Source organism: Ursus arctos, unplaced genomic scaffold (assembly GCF_023065955.2).
Source record: "Ursus arctos isolate Adak ecotype North America unplaced genomic scaffold, UrsArc2.0 scaffold_4, whole genome shotgun sequence".
Taxonomy (NCBI): Eukaryota; Metazoa; Chordata; class Mammalia; order Carnivora; family Ursidae; genus Ursus; species Ursus arctos.
In genome coordinates, this window is record NW_026623056.1 from 30,694,900 (window position 1) to 30,721,640 (window position 26,741).

Below are 26,741 nucleotides of genomic sequence, written 5' to 3' on the forward strand. Positions count from 1 at the left end.
AAAATTTCTATTAAGAATATAGTTCACCATTGCAGCTAACATATCCAGGTGTCAGCAATGCTGACCTGTCCAGTTGGCACAGTGGCTAGGGCCCATGAGCTTTTCGGGGGCCCCAAAATATTTTAGTTTTTTTGAAATTAAAACAACAACAACAACAACATATAATCCAGCTTTCATTGCACTCATGTTTGTATCAATGCAGTTGCAAAATGTAATTGTTAAGACTTTTTTACTTTTTATGGAGTAAGGGGCCCATGAAGGCAAAAGTCTCTGGAGCCCTGAAAGTCATAGGCGGTTCTGAGTATCGGGATAACAGAATCATTTGAGGTGCTTGCTGAAAATGCACATTTGTAGGCACCCCTCTAGAGCACAGAACCTGACTCCTTTAGGACGGGCCAGAGCTTGCTAGCTCAGCAAACACCTAAGGTGATACAAAGAACAAAAATGTTTAAGACCCTCTGGCCCTAGAGGAAGCCCCCAAGACCCCTCACCGTCTTGAAGTGGGCTTGGTTTAGCAGGGGCTTTCTGTTGGATTCAGTGTGCCCTTCAGATTTCCTGAACCAAAGCTGTCCTGGGCCCTTACTCTGATTTTCCGCTGAATGTTATTAACACTCAGGACCCCTTGATGTTCTCATGTTGAGTTGTAGTCTTACCAGCAGTGGCCTGTGTTTATCACCAAGCTCTCCTGTATCTAGATGCCCTTAAGGATAAAGAGTTTTACCACCAAATGTATTTTCCAAGTATTTTATTCAAAAAGGAGGTAAATGACATATACTTCTTTAGAATGAGGATAACTACAACACTTACTGACTGGATCATTACATTTTGGTGCAGTACACCTGATATTCAGCTTCGCCCTGAGTTAACCAAACCACTGGAGAGCAAGAGCAAATCAGAGAGCTTACATTCACTGTCAAGCCTGAGCTCAGAGGGCAGGGCCTCCTAAGCAATAAGGAGTCTTTGCCGATCCACTTAAAAAAAAAAACAGCAACCGTGGTGCCTGGGTAGCTCAGCGAGGTAAGCATCCGACTCTTGATTTCGGCTCAGGTCATGATGTTAGGATCTTGGGATCGAGCCCTGTGGCAGGCTCTGCACTCAGCGGGAGTCGGCTTGAGAGGCTCTCCCTCTGCCCCTCCCCCTTCTCTCTCTCCCTCTCTCTCAAAATAAATCTTAAAAAAAAAAAAAAAACCAGCAACAGCAAGAAAAATTTCAAGACGTCTGTCTGTTAATGAAGCAGAACTGTGGCCCCCTCAACCTCCTGTACTTGAAACAAGTAGTTCACAGCAAAGGAAGAGCACCTTTAATCTCCCTGCGACACCCCCTGGTGTCCGAGTGCACCATCTGCACTGGGCATCAGCTCCAGGCTCCTGGTCTACAGAGCTTCAAATGAAGAGACTGTAATGGAAAACCAAAGCCAGAAGGAAAAAGCCAAGGAAATATGAGAATTCTATGAACATTCATAGATTACCTGAGATATTTCTGAAATGGTAACATTAATCTAGAGGCCATGCTCTGTACTGGGAAGAGCAAAGGGCTTGGTGACACAGGAATCAGGATTGGGTTTCCGTCTCTGAGAGCTGCTACCTAGGGGACCCCAGGCAAGGAAGCTTCTTGCACTCTGAGCATCAGTTTCCTCAACTTCAAAATGGGGATACAGTTCTTACCGGACAGGACTGTTCGGAGGAATAAAATAAATACTCTATGTGAAAGCACCTATTATATGACTGGGTACAATCGAGGTGCTTAATAAATAGTCTGAATCTGAAATTTATCTGGGGAAAATTTTTTTAAAAACCAACACTTTCCTACATAATAGATACTGAGCTAGCAAATTAGCAACATGACTGCTTAATTCCTTTGGTTTATTTAGGCACAAGTCTTTAAAATCATCAAAAACTAGATTGCCAAGCAAAATATGCTACTCGATACCATTAGAATTCACTTGATCTTAACATAGTAGAAGGGTTTCACCCTGAAAGTATCCTACTGTTGTCACTGGGCTGAACTAAGACCAACAGAAGTTAGATGAAGGCAGATTTGGGGTCAACACAGAAAAGGACCAGTCGGAGCCAGGACTCCTGTGCTGCACGAGTCCGTGGGACCCAATTCCCATGTGCCACAAGCTAGACCTCAGCCCCCGAACCGTGCAGGGCACAGAAGCCAGTCTGGAGCTGTCCCACATGTCATGCATGGTTCAGTTTGTGAAGAACGGAGTCCCCTGTCACGGAATCTGTTCAATTTAAGGCAAAGTGACAAGTCAAGGATGTTAAACAGATGGCTCCTATTTGGGGTCGGAGTCTGACTAGACTTTTTCTTTCTTAGTTGGTTTATGGAATGTTTCTGGAGCATCTGTTTACATCAGGCACAGACCTCAGCCCAGGGATTAAAAAAAGAGAGAGAGACACCATCCCTGGCTGCAGGAAAAAACAGCAGTCCTACCCACTCAGGAATACGGTGCTCCTCACAGGAATACGGCATCCAGATGTGATATACCAGCTGTCTCCTTCAGCAGCAGCTGAAATTGCAGAGCTGTGCCCTCTGCCTTTAAGATGAACGTCGTCTCTCCTTCCCGAAAATACAAACCTGTTCTTTCCTTCTACAGATTGGCTGTCCACGGTTGTGGACACACAGTTGTAACTAAGTTATCTGATTTGAATTCTCAAATGTATTGCTCTTAAGATACGTTCATTCCAGTTAATAAAGGAGAAGCTGAAGAAAGTCTGATTTCAGTCACAAGGATCCTTTAGTCTCAGAAAATGCCGTTAAGAGGAAAAAACGTCTAAAACTTGTTTTACAACTTGGTACGTATAGATGAGCAATGTCTTCTGGGAAGGATACCGAAATGTTAATTGGTAAAAGTAATGAGGTACTCTGGGTAAGCCTGGTAGTCATAAAATACCACAAATAGACGGGGGTTGTGCACACAATCCGTGACAGTGTCATACAGGTCAGTAGGGTTTTCAGGGCTCTTTGGAGGAGGCACAATTAGTGCATGATTTCCACGTGTGTAGCTTCCAGTAAGAACTCGCACATAATACATATGCTTTCTCCCATTTCTGTCTCGTTTGGAGTATGTATCATTGGCAGAATAATGGGCGTCGACGGCAAAATAGGTTCCTTTACCATATGTCGCACCTGTGAAGAGAAAAAACATTTTTAAGAAGTTCAATTTAGGGGCGCCTGGGTGCCTCAGGTGGTTCAGCATCTGCCTTCAGCTCGGGTCATGACCTCCAGCTGGGATTGAGCCCCACGTCGGGCTCCCTGCTCAGTGGGGAGTCTGCTTCTCCCTCTCCCTCTGTCTCTCCCCCTGCTTGTGCTCTCCCTCTCTCTCTCTTTCTCTAATGAATAAATAAAATCTTTTTTTTTAAAAAAAGGAAGTTCAATGTAGTCTATAATCTGATGTGTTGACCCAATATGTCAAATAATGTTAAAATAATGTTCAGTTCTTCCCTCCAAAGCCTCTTAAAAATTTTTTTCATGTGTTTTTAATTTTTTAAAAGTCATTCTTCCAGGGGCGCCTGGGTGGCACAGCGGTTAAGCGTCTGCCTTCGGCTCAGGGCGTGATCCCGGCGTTATGGGATCGAGCCCCACATCAGGCTCCTCCGCTATGAGCCTGCTTCTTCCTCTCCCACTCCCCCTGCTTGTGTTCCCTCTCTCGCTGGCTGTCTCTATCTCTGTCGAATGAATAAATAAATGAAATCTTTAAAAAAAAAAAAAGTCATTCCTCCATCCCAGAGGGCCAGTCAGTCCTTCTGGGATGAAACTTAATGAGCCCAACCTTGAACCTCTGGCCACAGCATAGGCACCAACCATGAAGTAACACAGTGCAGTCAGTCCACACTGTCCCTCGCCAGTTTGGGTTCTCACAGCTAACACCCCATTCTGAGCAGCCAGATTACTTGCTTCCTTACCATTCTTTCCAGCATAACTACGGTTAAAGCCATTTCGGTTGACATGTGGCACTGAGTCAGCATCTGTCCCATGGAAGAGCTGCTTCTCATTGTTTTTATGCCCGTTCTTGGCATCCATGGTTTTCTTCTTTGTTTGGTAGCAATTCCAGAGATCTGGATTCTGGATCCTCTCAATCTGCAAATCAACAAGGAGAAATATCCTGTAGGAGCCAAGAGCCTTTGGCAAGATAAAGATATGACCACTATTTTGTATAAATAAAAATTAAAATAACAAATTCAATGCCACGTGGCATCTTTCTGCATCAGAAATCTTTTTAGATCCAGTGTTTCACAAAAACAGACCTTGGGAAGAATGTTAATTTCATTTTTTTTTAACATCTTGTAATGCACCACATGAGAGCAAACAGTGCTTAGGGTCTTAAGTCCTCGTTATATGAAGTTGGCAGACCAAGTCTCCCCAACTCCTACTTTTTATCTTCAGTTCGATGACTTCTCTGCTTGCTGTCTCCCTCTCTTGGTCCCTTTGCCTCTCTCCTCCTAAGCCCTTCTGGGACACTGGTTCACCCGGTTGGCCATGTTCTACTGGTGGGAGAAGCATTAGAGGGTCTAGTCCAGAAGGAAGTTAATGAAAATTAATCTCTGGTCCAGCTGGAGGAGTTGGTCATGAATCCTGGTGGGATAGGATCTGGTTGCAGATCATAGTGTCCATGCTTTGATCATCCTCTTTGTGAAGGAGCCTCCAGGGTTGTGGTGGAAATTTCTTGAGTCCTGGATAGCAGGACCCAGGAAGAATCAGACAAATCTAGAATCTATAAGCAAACTTGCTTGAGTTCTTAAAAAAAAAAGTCTAGACAAGACAGAGCCAGAATGTAGGACATTCTATAACACAACTGGTTTAAACTCATTTAAAAATTCAGTATCATGAAAAATGATTTTTTTAAATGCAAGACTACTATTCTAGATCGGAAGAGACAAAGGAGACAAAATGACCAAATGCAGTGTGTGAACCCACATTTGGAGAGGGGAGAGTTATAAGAAAGTGAGCAATTGGGGAAATTTGAATATGGACTCAATTAGGTATTACCGAATTACTGTAAATTTTCTCATATGGGATAGCAGTGTTGTTATTTAGGAGACCGTCTTTATTCTTAGGAGACACATGCTAAAATATTCAGGAGTGTCATGATTTCTGCAACTTACTTTCAAATGCTTCAGCAAAAACCCAGAGAGTAAGAGAGAAAAGGCAAATGTGGCAAAATTACTGAAACTCTGTGGAAGTTTATGGATGTTGAAAATCTTAGTCACAGGTCCTAACAGTCATGGAGGGTGACAACCACCTATTTTTCCTGTTAGCGTTTCTATACTGTTAGGGATTTCCACAGAGGTGCTGCAAATATAACCAAGCTTTACTTTTATCTGTGTCACACACTGGACTTTCACATAGGATTTTATTTGAAAAAAGGGTCCACTACAAAAAAGTAGTGAAACCATTTCTCTGGCCATTTGCCAACACATGGCAAGCCTCCAGGGCCCCCTGCAGACATCGCTGATCCACTGGACAGTCCTGCTCAGTCTGGACTCATCGGAACGCGCCAGCCAGCCACTACCAGATGACCGTGCTTGGTATTTGAAACGAAACTTATTTTTTATCTCAGAACCAGCTCCCCAGGGTGCTGCATATTGAAGCACATCGTCTTGCTACCTCAGAACTGTTTTGCTCGAATGGCTTACGTTGAAGGATTAACAATAAACGCAGTGGTATAACATCTGATATTGAATTTATTGTGAGGATGATTTTGATGATATTCTCCAGCACACCTGACTCGCAGGATAAATCTCTCAGCAGTCTCAGCACTGCGAAAAGCTGAGTCTCGTGATCACATGGTTTTCTTTCTGATTTATGGAAACGATGAATCTTGAGGCTGGGTGTTTACTTCTTTGCTTTGTCTATTAGGAAGCTCAGAAACAAACCTGTGGTCCTCTAGTAACTATCTAGGAGCTCATGTTATATATTTTTGTAAACAGACAATACCTCTATATTACCTTATTTTTCCTCCCCTCCTTTTTTTTTTTTTTAAGATTTTATTTCTTTATTTGACAGAGAGAGACAGCCAGCGAGAGAGGGAACACAAGCAGGGGGAGTGGGAGAGGAAGAAGCAGGCTCTTAGTGGAGGAGCCTGATGTGGGGCTCGAACCCAGAACGCTGGGATCACGCCCTGAGCCGAAGGCAGATGCTTAACCACTGCGCTACCCAGGCGCCCCTCCTCCCCTCCTTTTTTTGTCCATTTTTCTTCATCTATGTATTTTATCTGAAGGTATGATACATATCTTTGTAAGACACTTCAAATTTTTTAAAAGTTATTGTGTGCTTAACTAAGTGAATAAACAGAGTGGTGGCAGAAATCAGGAGTAAGAAAAAGTTTGCAAAGAAAGAAAATGCAGGCCTTATTGGCAGACTCGTTATGACGGATGAAGGGAAAGCACCCGAAGATCTCTAGCTTTACTCAGAAAGTGGTGGACCAAGGACAGAAGTGGGGAAGGAACAGGAAATGGTGAGATGATAGGTTAGGTTTAGGGAAATTGATTTAGCAGATGGATATGCAAGCAGAGATTTTTTTTAGGTCACTGGGAATGTGTTGTAAAGCTTGATCAAAGATCCAGGTTAGTGATGTTGATTTGGGAGCTATCAACATTGAAATAACAGCTGAAGCCAAGAGGGGTCAAAACTGTTCCCAGTGAAGGGCAGAGACAGAAGACCAAAATATAAATCCTATGAGTAAACCTAGGATTAAGGGTTTGGAGGAGAAATAAGTAACAGGGATAACGAAAGGAAAATTAGTTAAGGAAAAAGAATTAATAGAATATTGCCACAGAGGTCAAATGGGAACATAATCTCAAAGAGCAATAGCGATGTTTAAAAGTGGAAGGTGCCAGGGGGTGCCTGCATGGCTCAGTCAGTTCAGTGCCCAACTCTCGATTTCGGCTCAGGTCTCCGGTCATGATCTCAGGGTCGCGGAATCGAGCTTCGTGTTGGGCTCTGCGCTCAGGGGAGGGTCTGCCTGAGATTGTGTGCTCTCTCTCTCAAATAAATAAATAAATCTTTTTTTTTTTTTTAAAGTGGAAGGTGCCAAAATAAGGGGGATGAACAAGGAAAGGACTGTTGGATTCATCCCGGGCGCAAGCACTGTTGATCTGTGAATGGCAGGCAGGAGCACGCAATCCTGATCTGAGGACCTCTGCGTGTCTCTTTGTGGTGTTCGCTCGTTGTCAAATCAACCCTGAAGCTGTGTCTTTGTATTTTTATTACGTTGCTTCAGGGAGTGTTGTGAATTCGTTTTCGAGGGCTGGGTGGGGGAATGTCGATTTTAATCCTCCTGGGCTGGCTTTTGGAACTCTTCCTTTTCGTTGGAGCTGCAGCTCTTGCTGCCAGCAGCCTCCACGGGTCCACTACCGCGTGGCTTCTCCTTGGGGAGGAAGAGAATTTCCCTTTTTCTTGGGGATGTTCCTCTTTCCTTCCTCTTTGGGGAAAGATTTCTTCCTCTTGGGAAGACTTCTACCAGCTGTTTCTTCAAGATCACAACTAACGAGCTCCTCCCTGAGTCAATACCTGGTTTTAGTATTCTAATATCATACTGCAGTCTAGTATTATATTGTAATAACTGACACGATCTCAAACTTAATGTGTCTGTATGATGGTGACAGGAGTAGAAGCTACAATCTAAAATCTGATGACCGTAGAATAATTCGGGGGGGGGGGGAGAAAAAGAGATGGAAAATGAATGCAAATGTATTTATGTATTTATCCAGGACCATGGTACCACTTATTTCCACCGTTAAGAAACTCCATGTCAGCAGAAGGCTTACCTTCTGTATGCGGAAGCGTGAGCAGGTCTGATTAAACTTGCTTGCCACTGTGTTATATTCTGCATGACCAGGCTGTAGCTCAACCACACAGACATCCTGCTGCTTCATGTCACTCCAGTGCTCAGGGATCTTAACTGCAAAGAGGACATTTGAGGACTCCCACGCCCCTGGGAAGGCCCATCTGCGCGTTCCTGGGATGCTTTGAAGAACTGAGTATCATCTGCGTTCTTACTTCACAATCTCCTGACTCAGCGTGTTCAAGAAGTTCCTTGTCTTTCTAGGAGAATGTTTTTCAAAGTGTGGCCCTCAGACAACCTACATCAGAACCACCGTAATGCTTGTTAAGGAAAAACCCCGAAGATCTACTGACTCGAACTCTCTGAGGGGTGGGACCTGGGTGCCTGCATCTTAACAAGCTCCGATCAGGCTCAGATTTGAGAATTGTTGGTATAACTCAGCTGCATATGCTGTTCGGTCCCTAATCTGTCGTAATTTAATAGTTAGCAGTCAATTATTTCCCTGCAACAGTGTGGACTTTTGCCAGAACTCCTCACCACCACAAGGCCCTCCACATCTATTCTTTCGTTATCCTTCCGCGCACCCTTAAGAGTTGGGTGCACGGCAGGTTTGGCTCTGTGGCGGGCTGTGGCGGCAGCTCTGTCCTCCCTTCGGCTAAACCGAATATTATGCTTATTTGTCATTTCCCTAGGGTTGCGCGGAGTCTGAAGAATTCACTCACACGGATCTCACAAGAGATGAAGGTAACGTACCGGAAGCCAGCTTTCTGGTCTCCTGTGGAGGACCCGTGTGGGTCAAAGGCAGGAATGGCTACCTACACAGCACAAGCATTCCCTTCATGGGGAGCAGAACCAGTCAGAGAATTTGAAGGCTGCTTCCTGGTGCGCCCATTAAGGAAACCTTATGTGCAGGGCAGGAGAGGAAGTAAGTTCTGGGACGAGATCCTACAGGCTCCCAATCTTCCCTGGGTTATCAGTCATGGACACAGAGGGTGTCCACGCTGACCAGGCTGTCTTCTTTTGTTCTAGAAAACTTGGGCCACTTTTCTTTAAAGCCCAGGGCTTTCCCTCTCCTGACTGAAGCAGCCATTACCTCCACAGCAGAACTGGCTCTGGGAAGCATATAAACTGGGACAGGAACAAATGCAAGGTTCGGGTCTAGTCACCGTTGAGGTCACCCTCAGGCTGTTGTGTGCACCAGGCTACATCTCCCCGGCCGTAACGTAAGCAAGCTCCTTAGCTTAGAGAACAAGTTTCCTATCTCATTCCATAAGAGTTCCTTCAATTTTAACTACTTGAATACAGTTTTGATATACGTACAAAATAGTGTTCCGTCCAAAGGAGGTGTAAGACAATGGATAACAAGCACACAGTCGGACTCACCTTCAGATTTCGTGAGGCGCTGAACAGGTAAACTGTGTCCTTTCGCATCTGTAGCAGTGTTTGTGCTCAGGTCCACTGTGTAGCTCTGATGATTAATTTTGACAACAGTTCTCCCTTTCTTTGCCTTCCTTGCATCCTCCAATTGCAGATTTGTTATTTTGTCAAAACTATGGAAAGTCCTATTGTTGTAATATTGCCATTCTATAAATTCACTGATTAACTCTGCCTGGGATTTCTGTTCTTTGGCCCATCTAATTCTCTTGATCATTTCCTCAATTACATTTCTAGCCTGTGTCAGATCTTTGCCAATCCCGAAAACCTCAATCAAAGGTCTTTTACTGTCCAAGCAAATGGCAATATTTAAGTTCTCCTGCAGCTCATTCAATTTCTGATATTCTTTTTCATTAAAATCTTTGAGACACTCATCTTCGTTGGTGTAAGGACACAGTTCCTTTGTAATCAGATCCTGTATCCAGGAGACAACGTTTTTTATACATTTTACATTTTCACCACACACCTGAAAACTTGCTGATTCTGTTTTCTTTTTCAAAACCAAACGATTCTGCTTTTGTGGAGACTGACTTGGGGAGCCTAAAAAAGAAAAGAAAGGAAGATTAGCTGTTTCTCTCTCTCTCTCTCTGTCACCATGCTATACATTACATCTCCAGGACTTATTTATCTTATAACTGACAGTTTGTACCTTTTGACCCCCCTTCACCCATTTCACCCATCCTCATCCCCCACTCCACCCCCTGCTGCCTCTGGCAACCACCAATCTGTTCTCTGTGTCTATGAGTTTGTTTGTGTTTTAAAATTCCACGTATAAGTGAGATCATACAGTATTTGTCTTTCTCTGTCTTGTTTCACTTAGCATAATACCCTCTAGGTCCATCCATGTTACCACAAATGGCTGGATTCTTTTTTATGGCTGAATGATACTGCATTGTGTGCATGTGTATAATACACACATACATGTTTCGTGTGTGTGTGTGTGTGTATACACACACCACATTTTCTTTATCCATTCATTTGTTGGTGGACACTTAGGTTTTTACATGTCTTGGTTTTGTAAATACTACTGCAATGAATATGGGGGTACAGATATCTTTTTGAGATAGTTTCTTTTATTATTAACTTAAGATAAATACTCAGAAATGGAATTTCTAGATTATATGATAGTTCTATTTCTCATTTTTTGAGGAACCTCCATACTGTTTTCAACAGTGGCTGCACCAGTTTACATTCCCCCCAATAGTGCAAGAGTGTTCCTTTTCTCCACATCCTCACCAACACGTGTTATTTCTTGTCTTTTTGATAACAGCCATTCTATCAGGTGAGGTGATATGCCTTTATGTTTATGATTTGCATTCCCCGATGATTAGTGATATTGAGCACCTCTTTATATGTCTGTTGGCCGTCTCTATATGTCTTCCTTAGAAAAATGTCTACTCAGATCCTCTGCCCATTTTTAAATCAGATTATTTGTTTTCTCCTATTGAGTTGAATGAGTTCTTTATATATTAACCCCTTTGTTTATTAACCCCTATCTGATGTATTAGTTACAAATATTTTCTCCCATCCCATAGGTTGCCTCTTCATTTTGTTGATGGTTTTCTTTGCCATGCAAAAGCTTTTTAGTTTGAGGTAGTCCCACGTGTTTATTTTGCTTTTGCTATCTGTGCTTTGGTGTCAAATAAAAAAAGAAATCATTGCCAAGACTGATGTCTAGGAGCTTGCTCCCTATGTTTTCTTCTAGAAGTGTTATGGTTTCAGATCTTTAATCCGTTGTGAGTGGATTTTTGTGTATGGTGTAGGATAGTGGTCCCGTTTCATTCTTTTGCATGTGGCTGTTCAGTTTTCCCAGCACTATTTATTTCAGTATTGGTGCTGCCGAAGCAAGCACCCAAACACTATTTATTGAAGAGACTCTCCTTTCCCCATTGTATATTCATGGCTCCTTTGTTGTAAATTAGAATGGTTCAACTTACGATCTTTTGACTTTATGATAGTATGAATATGATACACATTCAGTAGAAACTGTGCTTTGAATTATGAATTTTGATCTTTTCCTGAGCTAGTAATATATGCTGCCATAGTCTCTTGTGATGCTGGACAGTGGCAGCGAGCCGCCGCTCCCAGTCAGCCAGGCGATCACAAGGATAAACAACCAATACGCTTCCAACCATTCTGTACCCACAAAGCCATCTGTTTTCACTGTCATTATAGTATTCAATAAAGTACATGAGATATTCCACACTTTATTGTAAAGGAGGCTTTGTGTTAGATGAGTTCACCCAACTGTCGCTAATGTGTTTTGAGCACGTTTAAGGTAGTCTAGGCTGAACTATGATGGTCAGTAGGTCAGATGTGTCAAATGCATTTTTGATTAACGAAATTTTCAACTTACAGTAGGGTTTATCAGGATGTAACCCCATTGTAAGTGAAGGAAGATCTGAATATTCATGGATTTATTTCTGGGTTCTCTATTGTGTCCTGTTAATCTATTTGTTTTTATGCCAATACCATACTGTTTTGACTACTATAGCTTTGTCGTGTAGTTTGAAATCAGGAAGCGTGATGCCTCTAGCTTTGTTCTTCTTTCTCAAGATTGCTTTAGTTATTAGGGGTTTTTTGTGGGTCAAATTTAAGATTCTTTTTTCTATTTCTGTGAAAAATGGCATTGGAATTTTGATAGAGATTGCACTGGATCGGTAGACTGCTTGGGGTAGCATGGACATTTTAACAATATTAGTTCTTCCAACCCATAAGCATCGTATATTTTTCCATTTGTGTCATCTTCAATTTCTTTCATTAGTGTCTCATAGTTTTCAGAGTCAGGTCTTTTACCTTCTTGGTTAAATTTATTCCTAGGTATTTCATTCTTTTTGATAGAATTGTAAATGGGATTGTTTTCTTAATTTCTCTTTCTGACAATTTGTTAAAGATTAACTATTTCTCATGTGACATCAATATTAGGAATATGCATCTCATAAAAGTGGTCAACTCACATGTCAGTTTAGACTTCAGAGATGGCTGGGGAGAAGCCAGAGATGCTTCTCTTTTTTTCATGCTGTCACAAAACACATCCAGGAGGTGAGGCAGAAAGATAACAACTTTAACTTTTTTCACAGACTGAAGCATTCCTTTCTGGATAAAGTCTTCGATGGTATCAATTATGGCATCAGCAACCTTATCTGGATCTTTCTGGGCATTTCCTGGAAAGGCAGATAATAAAAACGGGGGTGGGGGGAGACCCAACTGGGCAGGCTGAGAAATAATTTGGGGATTCCAGTCCTCACAGAATGAATGCCACTGCCCAACTCTTTCATCATCATGGGCTTTTCTAACAATGCATGAGCAAACACTTTTGAGGTCCCAGATGCACCAGGGAGCTGCTTTTCCAGGATGTCAGGAAGCAATAGCCCAACAGGGAACAAAGGACGCAGAGATCTCACTTTTGGTATCTGATGTTCATACCTCCTCTGTCGAGTTGACCCTAGCTCACTGTGTTCCTCTGTGTTACAAAGCAAAATTAACCTTTTTTGGCTCATTCATGTCCTCAAAAGGTCCATAAAAAGCAAAAGATGCTAATAAATGTTGAAATCTCATGCTCTTTAAAAAGAACAATATTTTTTCTTTTTTGTTCATAATCATCTGACTAGATGCATGTATCCTTATTCTTTCAGATGTCTTTGGGGACCTGATTCAAGCTACGCGGATTTTGTAAGGCACCTGGAGCTGTAAGTTATCTGTTATAATCTATAATTCTTTGCACACCAGTTATCCATAAGCCTCTAGGAAGTCTTTTCTAGCATACTCAGTGAGATTTTAGCTGATTTGCTGGGTTCAAGGTGGCCACCAGAGGAAGTCTTTTTCTTTCCCCAGCATATTCCATATCTTGTTTCTCAAGCCTACTGCCTAGGTAAGATCATGAAAAATCCCTTGAAAAGTCCCATGAAAAGCCATGGAAGTAGTCACGTACAAATAAATGGCAGCTGGCAAATCACAATGGGGAGCAATGCAAAAGTTCCCTGGCCAACCTGGTGTGATAGACTAATAGCCCGCTTGGATTTTCCCTGTTGATGGTGTCCACCGTTACTGCAATGAGAAATGAGAGCAGACCACTTTGGCCTGGCTATGTAGACACTTGTGGGAATGTAGACAAACCCCATACAAAACTGGACAAGAGGGTTTCTTCAGTTTTTTGGATTAGATGATCAGGAAAAGAGACAAACTGCCCTTGCACAGCTATGATTATCTCACGATTTTTGGAAGAATTTAAATGGGAGAGCTCAGATACATTCATTCACTCTCAACATTTACTGTGTCCCATCATGGGCGAGCTCTCATCTAGTCACTTAGAACACAGAGGATGTGATATATGGGCATGAAGAGGTATTCAACAGGCAAAGTATGAGAAACTGAGGAAAAGGCTAGGCCAGACAGAACTATGTAACAGGGGCGTGATGTGTTCAGCCTGGTGTACTCAGGGGAAAAGATCTGGTTTTGAGATTTTTTTTTTTTTTTTAGATAAATCCGGGAGGAGGGGGTAGGTGGAGGAGGCACTGGGGCAGGGAGCCCAGGTCTAGATAGGAGGCTATAATAAAAGTGTAGGCAAAAGACAAGAGCTGAACAAAGAGAAGAGGCCAGAATGAAGAGCCTGGTATAGGGACTGAGAAGATGGTTGGGAAGTGAAGTCAGCAGGACCTGGTGTCCAACTGGGTTTATCTTTGACCCTTTGTTCCCCTTTTTGCCACCCACACAGCTTGCTGCGTACACCCCGAGTCGTGCTGTGCACACCCCGAGTCGTGCTGTGCTGCAGTTGTTTACATGTCCGTCTCTCACAGTAGGCTAGGGGCTCCCTGGGGACTAGACCCTCTCCTTAGTCATCTTTCTGTCCCCAGTGCCTAAGCACAGTGCCTGGCGCACGGCAGGCACTCGGGAAATATTTAATCAAATTAGTTAATAAGCTAATGAACATAGGAGTGATCAAGGAGGTAGAGTCAAGGATTCTAGGTAGAAAGTGATGCTTTTAACATGATCAGGGATATAAGAGGATGGGAAAGTTTGGGGGAGAAGACAATGAACTAGAGTTCATAGTCTGCATTGAACTTGAAGTGCTTGCAAGTATTGCTGACCACCCACTCTCTCCCCCTAGGCAGGTGTCTGTAAGTAGCCAGGGAAAGGGCTTCTTTGAGTGCCAGAAGCCGTCTCAATCGCAGTACCAAGTCAACTCATAAACACCACTGAAGGAGAAAGCACCCCCATTGGTTAGTCTAAGGACCAGCTCAAGTGGTGACAGGGATTAGTAAAGATGACAAGCAAGGAGAGTCCGCCAATCTTGATTTGTGCAGACCGGCAACGCAACCAGGTCAGTGGAAGAAAAAACAGGTTTGCAGGAACCCAGAAGCACTCAAACATGTGTATATATTCATACAAAACTAAAACTGCCTCATTTCCTTGTTTTTTCTTGGGATGGTCTGTGTCATCCTTGGGTTGCCTGATTTCTTGGCCCAAATAAAGTTTATGTAGAAACACAAGACCAGAGCTCAGAAAAAAAAAAATCAGTGGAGACAGAGACTGGTGAGTCATTAGTGGGTGTTCATAAAAGATAGAGACAGACAGACAGACAAACTGGCAGACAGACGAGTTGGCTAAACCGCCAAGCTGGATAATACCACAAGGGGAATGAAAACATACAGGAACTATAAATTGTACTTCCAGAAATAGAAAAGTAATAAAGTGGATGTAGCTTTCCATGTGGGAACATTAAGAGGAATTTTAGAGAATTACAGAAATTAAAATAACAGAGGACTAGAAGAAGGCTCGGGAAGTGACAAGGCTGGTTAAGTGCACTGAGGCTAAGCTTTTGGAGGGCCTAGAATGCCAGTGTGAGACACCCAAGCCGATTCCTGCGCAATGGCATCACCAATCCAGTGCTGAGTGCTCTCTCTCTGGGACCAGTGAACTACATTCCACTTCAAGTCTGAGAGTATTCGCTCCCCTGACCAGCTCTCTGAAGGGAAACCAAGCAGAAATTCCTAACCAATGCCCATGACTCAGATTCCTAGGGAAAGAACTCAAAGAGCATCACCTCACTAATGACAAACCCAAAGCACCATCCTTATATATGAAGACTTACACAGCTATTTGTAGTTTAAGGAAAACAAAAGACGCAAGTAGACTGAAAAGAGGAAAGTTGGAGTTGAATTTCTGACCCATTAGAACCAGAACCCATTAGGCTCTGGTGACTGAGAGCCTTCTGTGCAGAGATGGCCTAAGGCCAACTCACACAGCCAACTGTGCAAGAGGTGTGAGAAGAAGGCCAGGAATACTCATCTCAGAGTCAGCTACTAGGAGGTACAAGCCAATGCTCTGATGTTCTCCATGGCGAAGGGAAGGAGGAGGGAGTTAAAGACTAAATAATGTAGGGGACAGAAAAAAAAGAAACAGGAAAGAGAAGGAGAGATGGTGGGCTTTCTTTCTCTTCCCTCCCTTCCTCTCTCTTCTTTCCTATAGTACAGACCAAATATCACTCTAATATTCAACACTATCTTCAGTTTTCTTTGTTTTTTCTTCTTACTTAAACCACCCACAGTCTTTGCTTACTCCCTTAGGGGCTCCCATGGGGTAAGGAGCCCCCTTTACTCTGCAGTGACTATATTAACAGTCAGCACCAGACTGAAGGCAAGGGGGGCCACCTTGACAGCCAGAGGTTACAAACCTGTCCCAATGGCTGGGAGGCAAATGGATGAGTAATTCCGTTTTTCACACTCTTGCAAAACAAAGGAGATCGATTTCTTGACATCATTTCCACCAATGACGTGAACAATATTCTTGCACCTCAATAATCCACCTTCAGTGACTATATAATCATTGTTGCCCTTTTGAGCTGGGAAACACAAGACAGAGAGATGCAAACTTAGATACTGAACTCATTCTTTGATTGTTTAGAAAGCAAAATGTTTGGTTTGGCATATAAAGCTTTTCTGTGAAAAGAGACTCATAAAATACGGCCTTTGAGGAATCTTTCTTATCTTCTCTTTTTAAGTGTGAGATTACTTTTCACTTCTAATTCTCTATGATTAGAATTCTTTGGTCAAATGTATGATTTTAAGATTAGTATGTTGTCTCCCCAATCCCAAGACTCTCCCCAGCCTCTCCAAAGCCTCCCATATTCAGCCTTTCACTTACAATTTTGAACCAAAAAATAGTATTGTGCCTTACCTAGGCGAGAACATGCCATTTCCACATTTTGTCCGGCGCATTCTAGAATCGCTTTGGACACCCCTACAGGAGAAAAGCAAGAGGGTTACAAACATGAATTGAAAAAAATCAGAATAGTACATCTGGATGTACGATGGGACAGACCCATACAGAATGATTGCCTCATTATCTAAAAAGCTTTCCTAATCATCAAAGAAATCATATAACCTGGATATTTCTGATAAGAAAGAAGAAAAATTTATAAATTATCTGTTACCAATTATTAGAAACCATGTCAGAATAATTTTAAAATTATTAATATTAATAAGCCAAAGTTGTAGAAACCAGTTTGGCTACAGTAACTGTAGGACAGTTGACTATTACACTACTCAAATCCTGCAAGTAAAGTACCTGCTTTGAGATTAAATGCTTTTGATGTTGAATTTACAATCACATCAGCCTCTTCTTTGGTGATATCTCCAAAGGCCACCTGGAGGATGACGGGACCAATCTTCATTTCATGCACGTCTACATTAGAGCTAGACACAGTCCCACGGAAACCTGAGAAGAAAAGAAATGGAGTCTCTAACCAAGTTGGCAACAGCAAGAATGCCTTAGATCTCACACTCCCCAGATGCGTTCCTCTCATACTTCTTCCCTCTCCCTGTGATCTCCAGCCCTTAACCACCCCTGACTCTGAGCCCCAGTGATGGTTAGTTTCTGAGAAAGGATTATAAAATATAATATGTATCAAACGTGGACTTCTGCTGCGGCCAAGGTGACATCAGGCCCCCTCGCACCTATCTCACTCATGAAATATAAGTAAAAATGCAGGATAAATACAAAAAAGCCACTAACTGAGACCTGAAAAGTAAACAGCAGACTGGGAGAGGGAGTCAAAACTTGAAGAAGCCATCTGTAAGGGGGAGGGAGAGTTTCCCATTTTACTTTGTCTTGAAATTCTCCCTGTTTCTCTCTCAGCACTAACCCAAGGTGTCCCCAGTTGCAGGACTGTGCAATGAGAATCCCTGTCTTTGCAGCCAGAGGATTAGAAAAAAGGGTCCCTGTGAACTGAAGAGTATGAGGAGGAATCCTCATGACTGTCCCTATTTTTCCTTTTTTAATTCAGGCCTTGCCTCAAGATGAGCCCAGTTGCAGAGCTCCACAGTGGAACCACAGGGAGCCCAAACTCTGAGAGAGTCTGTCTTTCTATCCAGAAGAATGAAGAGAAAGGGCCCTTGCGGCCTGAAAAGCATGTATGTGGGGGCACCTGAGGGGCTCAGCGGTTGGGTGTCTGACTCTTGATTTTGGCTCAGGTGATGATCTCGGGGTGGCAAAATCGAACCCCACATGGGGCTCCATACTCAGCAGGGAGTCTGCTTGGGATTTTCTCTCTCTCCCCCTCTGCCCCTCCCCAGTTCCCATGCACACACGTGCTCTCTCTGAGTAAAAAAAATCTTAAAAAAAAAAAAAAAGCTGTATGTGTGTGTATGGGCAATACCTGTGGCTCTCCCCCTCTCCCTCTCTGTCTCTCCACTTTGCCCACAAGGGCAACGCTTACCACACAAAATTATGAGGCAACTGAACAGGCAGCTTAAGCTCCCGGAGAACCCTGTCTTTCTGGCCAGAGGACCTAGAAAATGGGCTCCCTTGAGCCACAGAGTATAGGAGTCCCTGACAGATGAGAGCTGGAGAAGGTAGCCCCTGTTCTGTGAGTGAAGTGGGATAAATCTGAGCTCCCCTGGAGCTGCGTGTGTGGGGACAGACCCAGCCTGCATGGCAAAGGCCTTGAGAACTAAATTAACATTGGAACTGCTGCCCACAAGAAGGTGAGACGGAGCGCTTAGAATGATCTTAACTGACTGCCTGACTGCTAAAATAAACAAAACAATCACCATTTTCCAGAAGATTTTAATAGGACCCAAGTTTCACAACATAATATTTAAAATGCCCAGTCTATAATCCAAAATTGTTTGTCCTGTAAAGAACCAGGAAAATGTGACCAGTTCTCAAGGATCAAACAATCAATTACGGATGCTAATCTCAAGATGATCCAGATGCTGGAATTACCTGACCAAGACTTTAAAGCGTCTGCTATAACTGAGGTCAAAGTAAACATAGTTGAGTGCCTGGAAATGATTTGGAATGAGTGGAAAAATAGGAGGCTCTGCAGTTGATAGTTTATAAACTATATATAAAAAAAAAAAGAACCAAATGGACATTTTAGAGTTTAAAAATACACTATCTGAAGTAAAAAAATTCACTGGATGGGCAGTGGACAGAGAAAAGAGTCCATGAACTTGGAGGTGGGTCAATAGAAATTATCTAATGTGATGAACAGAGAGAAAAGAGATTTAAAAAAGAAAAAGAAAAAGAGATCCCAGGGACCCGTGGGACGCTATCAAAACACTTGACATTCATGTTATTGGGGCACTGGAGAGAGACCAGTGCAGTAAACTGATTAAAGAATGACTGAAAAATTCCCAACTTTGATGGGAAACATACACATTCAGATCAAGAAGCCTCAGCAAACTCCAAACAGGAGTTTGGATAAACTCAAATACAGCAACAGCAGATTTGACACCGGAGAAGCATTTGGTTGGTATTTTCTCTTTAAATGTATCTGTTTCTGAAAACGCATGTCATGTCATCCTTAGAAATTAGTAGCCACCTCGCTACTCACAAACCCACTGTATAGATTATATAATTCAGCCTGCCTACTCTTTCACTTCAGACCACATAAGCCAGCCAATGTCTTACATGCTCAGGGGTATGGGATTAATTAATCTTCTTTATAACTACCTGATTCGTTCATAAAAATCATTACTACCGTCTTTCACTGAATAGTTATTTAGCAACTAGAAATAATGTCTCATCTCATAGCTTTACTGAACCTTGTGCATCTTGAGCCTTGGGAATTTTGTCACTGACGAAATTTCCATTAGTCCTTCTGGCAAATTCATCTGAAAATGCCTGGAAATACAAAGACAGTTTTGACCACTCCAGTCCTCCATAGATGAATAAATTTGATTCATCAGGGCTTTTGATCTTGCATGCACACATACTTAGGAAAGAACAGCTCTTAAAGTGTTGTTTTCATTATAGATTTTTAAAATTATGAAAATAATACATATAATTCTGTTTTTACAAATGCATTCTAGGAAAACTATTAAATATGTGAAGAAAGTTCTAAGTACAAGCATATTCATTTATACATGTTATTTATAACAGAGAAGAAATAAAACAGTTTAAAAATCCAACAGGGAAGTGGTTAATTAAATTATGGTATATCCACGTGTTAGAACATTTCACAGCCATTAAAAATCCCATTTTCAAAGAAAAGTTAGCGGAATAGAGAAATTCTCTTGTTATACTATTAAATGAAAAAAGAATGATGTTAAATTGCATTACATAATCCCACTTCTAAAGGTGCACGTGTATAAAAGAAGACCACAGTGATGCAACTAAAAGAATGTATGCTTTTGTATGGTTCAAAGTTTCTACAACCAATTTGTATTATTTTCAGTATCAGTAAGAGCAAGTATCTTGCCAATTGTAAAAAAACACAGGAGTACGAGAAAGATAGTCACATAGACAGCAACCACTTCCATTTTTTAACTTATTTGTCCCAGGAGAGGAATTGCTAGGGGAGTAGTCGTCTCTGGAGCAAGAGGCTGGTGTATGTATTCTAGGGTTAATGAGCCTGTGAATTCCATTTCTTTGCTTGGTAGTGACACCCTTGAATCGTCACTTTCTTTCTCCTTTTAAACAAGCAAGAATGATTTTTGGGGGGAAGAAAAGTAAGTACGTTCTCTGCTAAAAGACTGATCCAGTAATGGGAGGGAGACATGGGGAGACTACAGAGTCAGGATCCCAGGCTCACAGGACTCCAGGGGTGGGCAGACAGGCAGGCAGGCTCCCTGTGTAAAGGTGGACAGCTGGTTGATGGACTCTCTGCAACTGAAGATGGTTCTGGTACTTCTAGTCCGAACTCTCCTACTCCCATGGGGATGTGCTGGGTTCATTCAACCACACCTTTCAATTGTATCTCATCCTGACAGTCTCCTGACATTATTTACAGGACCAAACCGTTTTTCCTCTTATTTAGAGGACTACAACTTTTACATTATGTATTGAACTTTCTATGTTCATATGGAAGAGAATCCTATAGATTCAAAGAGGATTAAGGGATGTCAGCTCCACTACAATATATGGGCCTTATTTGGATTCTGATTCAAACAACAAGCTATGGAAACAAAATAAGGCAGGGGCACCTGTGTAGCTTGGTCAGTTGAGTGTAGGGCGCTTGGTTTCTGCTTGGGTCATGATCTCAGGGTGGTGATCTCGGGGTCATGGGACCGGACCTGGCCCATGGTGGGGCTCTGCACTCAAGGAGTCTACCCGAGATTATCTCCCTCCCTCTCCCTTTGCCCCTCCCCACTGGCACTCGCTCACACGCGTGCTCTCTCTCTCAAATAAATACATAAATCTAAAAAAAAAAGCCCCAAAGACAAAACAACATAAAGCATTTATGAGACAACTGGAAATTTGAACATTGACTTGATAATCGAGGAAATAAGGGAACGATTTTCAATTTATTTGAAGTGTGAAAAGTATTGTGGTTATGTTACTTTTTAAAAAGAATCCTATTGCTTAAAATAAATACTGAATTGTTTATGGGTAAAGTATGTCTAGGATTGCTTGGAAATAATATAGGAAGGAGGGAAATAAAGGGAGATAGAGATAAGACATACTGGCCATGGGTTGATAATCGTGAAGACGAGTGATGGGTACAAGGGAGTTCATTATATCATTTTGTCTACTTTTATTTATCTTTGGAATTCTCCTTAATAAGCAGTTATATTTTTTTCTATATCCATAAATTTGCTTGACATTTGCTGTGCTACAACTGGTCTACCCCACTCCTTTACTTTCCTGTACGGGAAATACATGGATGAAACAACCTAACAGACCAACCAAGAAGACATTTGAAAACATTAGGGCTCAGCTGCCAAAATAACCAGAAATGAGCAAGACTGTACCTGAATATTTTCGTGATCACTTGGGTGCAGCAGAAATTGAACCTCTTGTAAAGCTGTCAGTTGAATCTTCCTACCAAAGTTTAATACTTCTGAAGTTATTAATTCAGCAAAAGTGGTTTTAGGAAACCCCAGATTTCCTGTTCCTATTGCTGGAAATGCAATTGATCTTAAGAACAAGTTCTCAGTGATTTCCAGACATTTTATGATTATGTCTTTCATGATCTGAAAAGCACAAAGCACATCTTTATGCATCTTTCCTAGAAACGGGAGTTAGAACAAAAAGGACAAGAATTTAGCAACTTTGACTGTGATCTGTGTCTACTCCTCACTTTTCAAAAGAGGTTAAGGGCAGTCAAAAAAGGAAAGAAAAACACAGGAGTAGACAAGGAAAAGGGAACATCAGAGACCCTCTAAAAAGATTCAAAAGCACTCAGCAATGAAGGAAAGAAGCAAAGAGACTACTGTTCTAATCCTTCATTCTCCTCCCTTCTTCGTGCCCTCACCTTGCTATCCTCACTCAAGATGTGTCATCTTCAATAACTCTTCCCTGAGCCCCAATCATGATGGAGCGCTGTAATCAATTTATATTATTAACTAGTCTTCGGGCGAAGTCAGCTATGGCTGAAAGAAATGGCCATCGTGATAGAAACCACTGATAATGTGACAGACAGAGGCCAGTCTACACTATAATGAGAGGAGGGTCCCAAGGGTGACCCAATTTCCCAGAGAACCTAAAACTTGGCCCCACCTTGTATGAAGGCGTGCACCTGTCTCTCCAGTCCGGAGGCACGACGTGAAGCACATGGCGGCAGTGCAGGTTGTGTCCACTGGTTCGGAGAACTGTGCCCATGCCAACAACCACGTCTTGGCCGACTCTGTCCAATTCCTCCTGGAGCTTTGGCCCAGCTTTTGCCAAGAGGGCCTGAGAAAGGAGCCCTTGATTAAGCTGGAGATTCATGGGAATGGAGTTGACAAGAACGTCGACCTTAAAGACAAAACCAATTTGTTTCAGATACTAACAAAGAGCACTCGTCAAGGATCACTATATTTGAGCCCCTGGGCTTGGCACTACAGGGGGGAAATGATGATGATTAATCTCAGAGATTGAAATGCCATCCAAGGCAAAGTGTTCCTAGAAACTTATTTAAATAACACTCCGGGACAACAGCGATGTAAAGCAAGATATAAATAGTATACTGAAGGAGTGCAGAGGCAGTGGCTGGTGGGGTCTGGGAAATAAGAATCAGGGCAGCAGGCAGAGGGAGGCAGGGCAGTCATTTGGGAGGGGACCAGCGTGAACATAAACCGGGTAGGTCTGAGCTGTGAGTGGACTGGTTTGATCTGACAGAGCTTTTCTAAATTGGGCTCGATTAAGACACCAAGAGAAGAGAGGAGAGGGAATGTGACCAAGTGATATTCAAAGCTGCCCTGCCTGGGTCACTGAGGCTTAGTGTAGTTCACCCTGCTTCGGCGCCACTGACAAGATTCCCACCCTCTGCCCACATCAAATGCTCCAATTTTTCTGTATCTGCCCTCAGCAAATTTGACAGGAAATTAACCTTAGATTTGCCAAAATGTGACAGGTATAAAGGCACTAAAAAAGTATACATGTATGGGGCGCCTGGGTGGCGCAGTCGTTAGGCGTCTGCCTTCGGCTCAGGGCGTGATCCTGGCGTTCTGGGATCGAGCCCCACATCGGGCTCCATGCTCTGCTGGGAGCCTGCTTCTTCCTCTCCCACTCCCCCTGCTTGTGTTCCCTCTCTTGCTTGGCTGTCTCTATCTCTGTCAAATGAATAAATAAAATCTTTTTTTAAAAAAGTATACATGTATAAACGTAAGCTAGTATTGTGGGTTTTCGCATTTACGGAAACCTCACGATCTGAGGACGCCTGCAGGTCCCACAATGGAGTGGCCACTCTCTGTGGGTAAATGCCTCAGTGAGGAAACGGTTTCTGAGGCTGGGAGGGAGGGCACGGGATTCTTCCCCTGGCTCCTAGTCTGGAGTCGCAGCACCGCGGTGGGTCTTCCGCAGGCAGGGACAGAAGGGACACTCACCGTAGCACTCTGCACATCTCCTTTCACCAGCAGGATCCTCAGGTTTCCCTGGGACAATGAAATTGGTCTGTTTCCGGGAGTGTTTGTCAAGACCGGCTGGACTGCCTGCGGTAAACCGGGCAGGGAAGGCGCAGGAGGCAGGGAGCCCTCAAATACGGTTTTCACGGTTTCCGCAAAGGCCTGGACAGCCTTCTCCGCTGTATCCACAAGGTAAATCTCTTTCAAGGTTTGTCCATCCCACTTAAACTGGAAGTTTTTCTTGATAGCCAGAACAATCATCTTCACACACTGGTTTAAGGGAAAGCCACCGGCCCCGGAACAGATAGCAGGGATGGCTATGGACCTGCACCTGTGCGTTTCGGCCAAACGCAGACTCTGTTCTACAGCTCTCTTTAACTGGAGCAGGCACATCAGGACCTCGTCGTCCTTCCACCGCGGCCCCACGGCGTGGATCACGTGGCGGTAGGGGAGCTTTCCTGCCTTCGAGATGATGGCACTGCCAGGGAGGATCTTGCTCCTGTTCTTCACTATCTGGTCACAGTCCTCTTGGAGCTCCGGGCCAGCTGCTTTGGAAAGCGCCGCCGCCAGGCTGCCACAGAGCTTCAGGTCCTCAGTGGCGGTGCTCACCACCACCTCGACGGGAAACCGGGTCAAGTCGCCCTGCTGCACCGTTAGCGACACTCCAGGGGCCAGCTCCACCCGAGACAAGCTGCTCTGCGGCACCGTCATTGACACTCCTGGGGCCACCTCCACCCGAGACAAGGGCTTCTGCCCATCCGTGCCGCCTCCCCCCTTCTCCCCTCCATTCTCCTGTAGGTCAATGGAACACGCAAACAACCGTTTCACCTCTCTTTTATAATACTGTGCTTTCTCCTGGAAGAACTGGCGGACTCCTGGCTTATCGATATGGACGCTTTCAATACAGACGGAATCCAAGGCTTGCTTGACAATGTTCATGCCCTCCAGGACTTTGGCCTTTGGCCCAGTTAGTAAAATGCCTTTTTGTTTATTCTCAAGATTGAAAATTACCTGAACATTTGTCCTCTTTATCTTTTGCCAGAATGGGTTTTTTTCTATCCTTAAATAATCAATGATGACGGGAGGCTCTATTTCAATCAATCTCTCTATTTTCGTGTGTTTTTCCACAAAGTCAAAAAGCAAGCTATAGGACTCATTTACTTCACTCACACAGCCCGCGATGATGACCTCAGCTTTGGTTTCGGAAGTTAACTCATTGATTATTACAGTCTTTGAGGAGGAATTATGTCTCTTATGCAAACTGTGAGTGAGCCCTTTCCACTTCTTGCCATTAAGAACTTCTCTGTCTTCAATGTTGATGCGCTTATAACTTAAGGCACTGACCATTTGCTTTTCAGCATCTGATAGGACTTCAGAGGAATAGCCGATTAAGAGAACAGTTGTACCCTCTAGCTCATAAACTGCAAGAATTTTCTGTGCCATCAAAAGAGACTTAGAGAAGTCTGTACAGTCTCCTTTCTGCAGAAACTGGAAAATCTCAGGGGGAAGCTGGAGGCTTTTTTGAACCATGGTGTACATCTTTTTCTGTATTTCACACTTTGCTTTATACACATCTGCGTAGAGGCCTTTGAGGCACATGTGTTGCGAAGCTTCATCATAACGAATCTCCATCTCTGGGCACTCAGTGCGGAGACGCTCCAGGACGTCGCTGTGGCACAAAAGAGAGTACCTTCCTGGGGAAATGGCCACTTTTTCCTTTAGACTTTGCTCTTCTCTTTTAATTTTTTGAGTGGTACTTTCTATTAATTCCTTGATTCGTAGCTCCATGTTTTGTACATCCTCTGATCTCCCCACTAAGGTTACAATCCCCACAGATGTATCAAATTCCATCAGAATCCTGTCATCTTCTACGTTATTTTTTATGGTGTCCCACACTATGGGATCCACTTTAAAGGGGGTAACTTTATATTTAGACCTGATGCTAGAGAATGCCGTGGAAACATCTTCCTTCCAGCTCCTGATTCTCAGTCTACCTAGACAGAATAATGTGGTCGCAGGTCTGATGGTAACTTCGCTACTGAGTTTGGACCATAGTAGATCACAATGACAACGTCTCGCTTCGTCGTTTATCTCATCAATCAGATGCTTCTTTCCCTGTAGGAACCTCCATAAGGGAAGATCTAATGATTCTCTGAATGGTGCTGGAAGCTTGATCAGAGGTTTCTCCTTTCCGTACAAGGCCGTGCCCAAAGAGGTATAGTATGGAAACACAGAGAGCGGCATATTATTGAGGTCAAGTTTCTTGGTCATGATGGAGTGTAACACTTAAAAGGAAAGAAATAAAATAAAGTAATCCCAGTGTGATATGTTTCAAGTGAAAAAAAAACAACTTTTGTATTAGGGAGAAAAATCCTAATGATTGTAGGACTTTGATGGTCTAACAAGCTATTAAAAAGCGGCACTACTCTCAAAGTGCTCAGATATAGGGACCCCTTGCTTAATGAAACACTTTCCAACCAAGATCACTCTATGTTGAAACTCTGTTAAGTAAATTCTATTTTTCTGTTTCCTGGTAACACTGATATATCACCACCAGGTTAATAAATAGATAAGAAAGTTGTGAACTGTTGTTCACAAACAGGGTGGTAATGTTTGCCCCAGTGCAAAGAATATTCTGGTGCTCAAAGCAAAGCTCACCTAAGAATCATGCTATTCGCTGCTTCTTGCACAGTCTCAGAGTTTTAGGCTCCAGAGCTGCTTTAGATTCCCCTAATACCTCTAAGAGGAGCGCATGCTAATAATTATCAGAGCCGGCCATCTGCCAGACACCATTCTCAGTGCTTTCCGAATATTTATTTATTTAAGCCTCTCAGCAACCCTTTGAGATAGAGACACGATTATTATCACCCCTATTTGCAAAGGATAAAACTGAGGCTAGGGAAGGTTAGGTAACTCAAATAGGGTGATGCAAAGGACAAATATCTCAGCTAAGATTTGAGCCAGTGTCTGTTTAACCCCAAAGCCCACGCTCTCGCCCCTTTACCAGGGGTTCCAAACAAGATCACTTCATGGTCATTGGAGAGCCTAGCCCCTGGGGCCTCGGATTCAGTAAGTCCTGCACCTCCCCTTGTGCTGCTATAATCCCCCTCCTGCCACTTCTACTGGGGCGGTCCCTAGGGTGCGATGTGTGTGTGTGTGTCTGTGTGTGTGTCTGTGTGTGTGTCTGTGTGTGTGGGGGGGTACTCTTCTTCCCCTTGTGTTAATTATTAGGCACGTACAGAGGG

General features: G+C 43.1%; 1 protein-coding gene across 4 annotated transcripts in view; it reads right to left on the reverse strand.

The window, feature by feature from the left end:
- Positions 1 to 730: 730 nt before the first annotated feature.
- Positions 731 to 26,741, reverse strand: part of PARP14 (poly(ADP-ribose) polymerase family member 14) — a 43,639-nt gene continuing 17,628 nt past the window's right edge. For 3 of the 4 annotated variants that reach the window (XM_057306510.1, XM_026494833.4, XM_048214874.2), the window contains exons 6-17: positions 23,479 to 25,781; positions 22,172 to 22,408; positions 21,424 to 21,645; positions 19,276 to 19,354; positions 16,793 to 16,942; positions 16,403 to 16,465; positions 15,900 to 16,067; positions 12,184 to 12,390; positions 9,176 to 9,766; positions 7,776 to 7,909; positions 3,912 to 4,086; positions 731 to 3,135 (exon numbers count right to left, since the gene is read on the reverse strand). In XM_057306510.1, coding sequence (XP_057162493.1) covers positions 2,846 to 3,135; positions 3,912 to 4,086; positions 7,776 to 7,909; positions 9,176 to 9,766; positions 12,184 to 12,390; positions 15,900 to 16,067; positions 16,403 to 16,465; positions 16,793 to 16,942; positions 19,276 to 19,354; positions 21,424 to 21,645; positions 22,172 to 22,408; positions 23,479 to 25,781 — 4,619 coding nt within the window. In that variant the 3' untranslated portion in view covers positions 731 to 2,845. Of the gene's footprint in view, positions 3,136 to 3,911; positions 4,087 to 7,775; positions 7,910 to 9,175; positions 9,767 to 12,183; positions 12,391 to 15,899; positions 16,068 to 16,402; positions 16,466 to 16,792; positions 16,943 to 19,275; positions 19,355 to 21,423; positions 21,646 to 22,171; positions 22,409 to 23,478; positions 25,782 to 26,741 lie in introns of those variants that run through there. The other variant, XM_026494839.4, reaches the window with a different exon arrangement.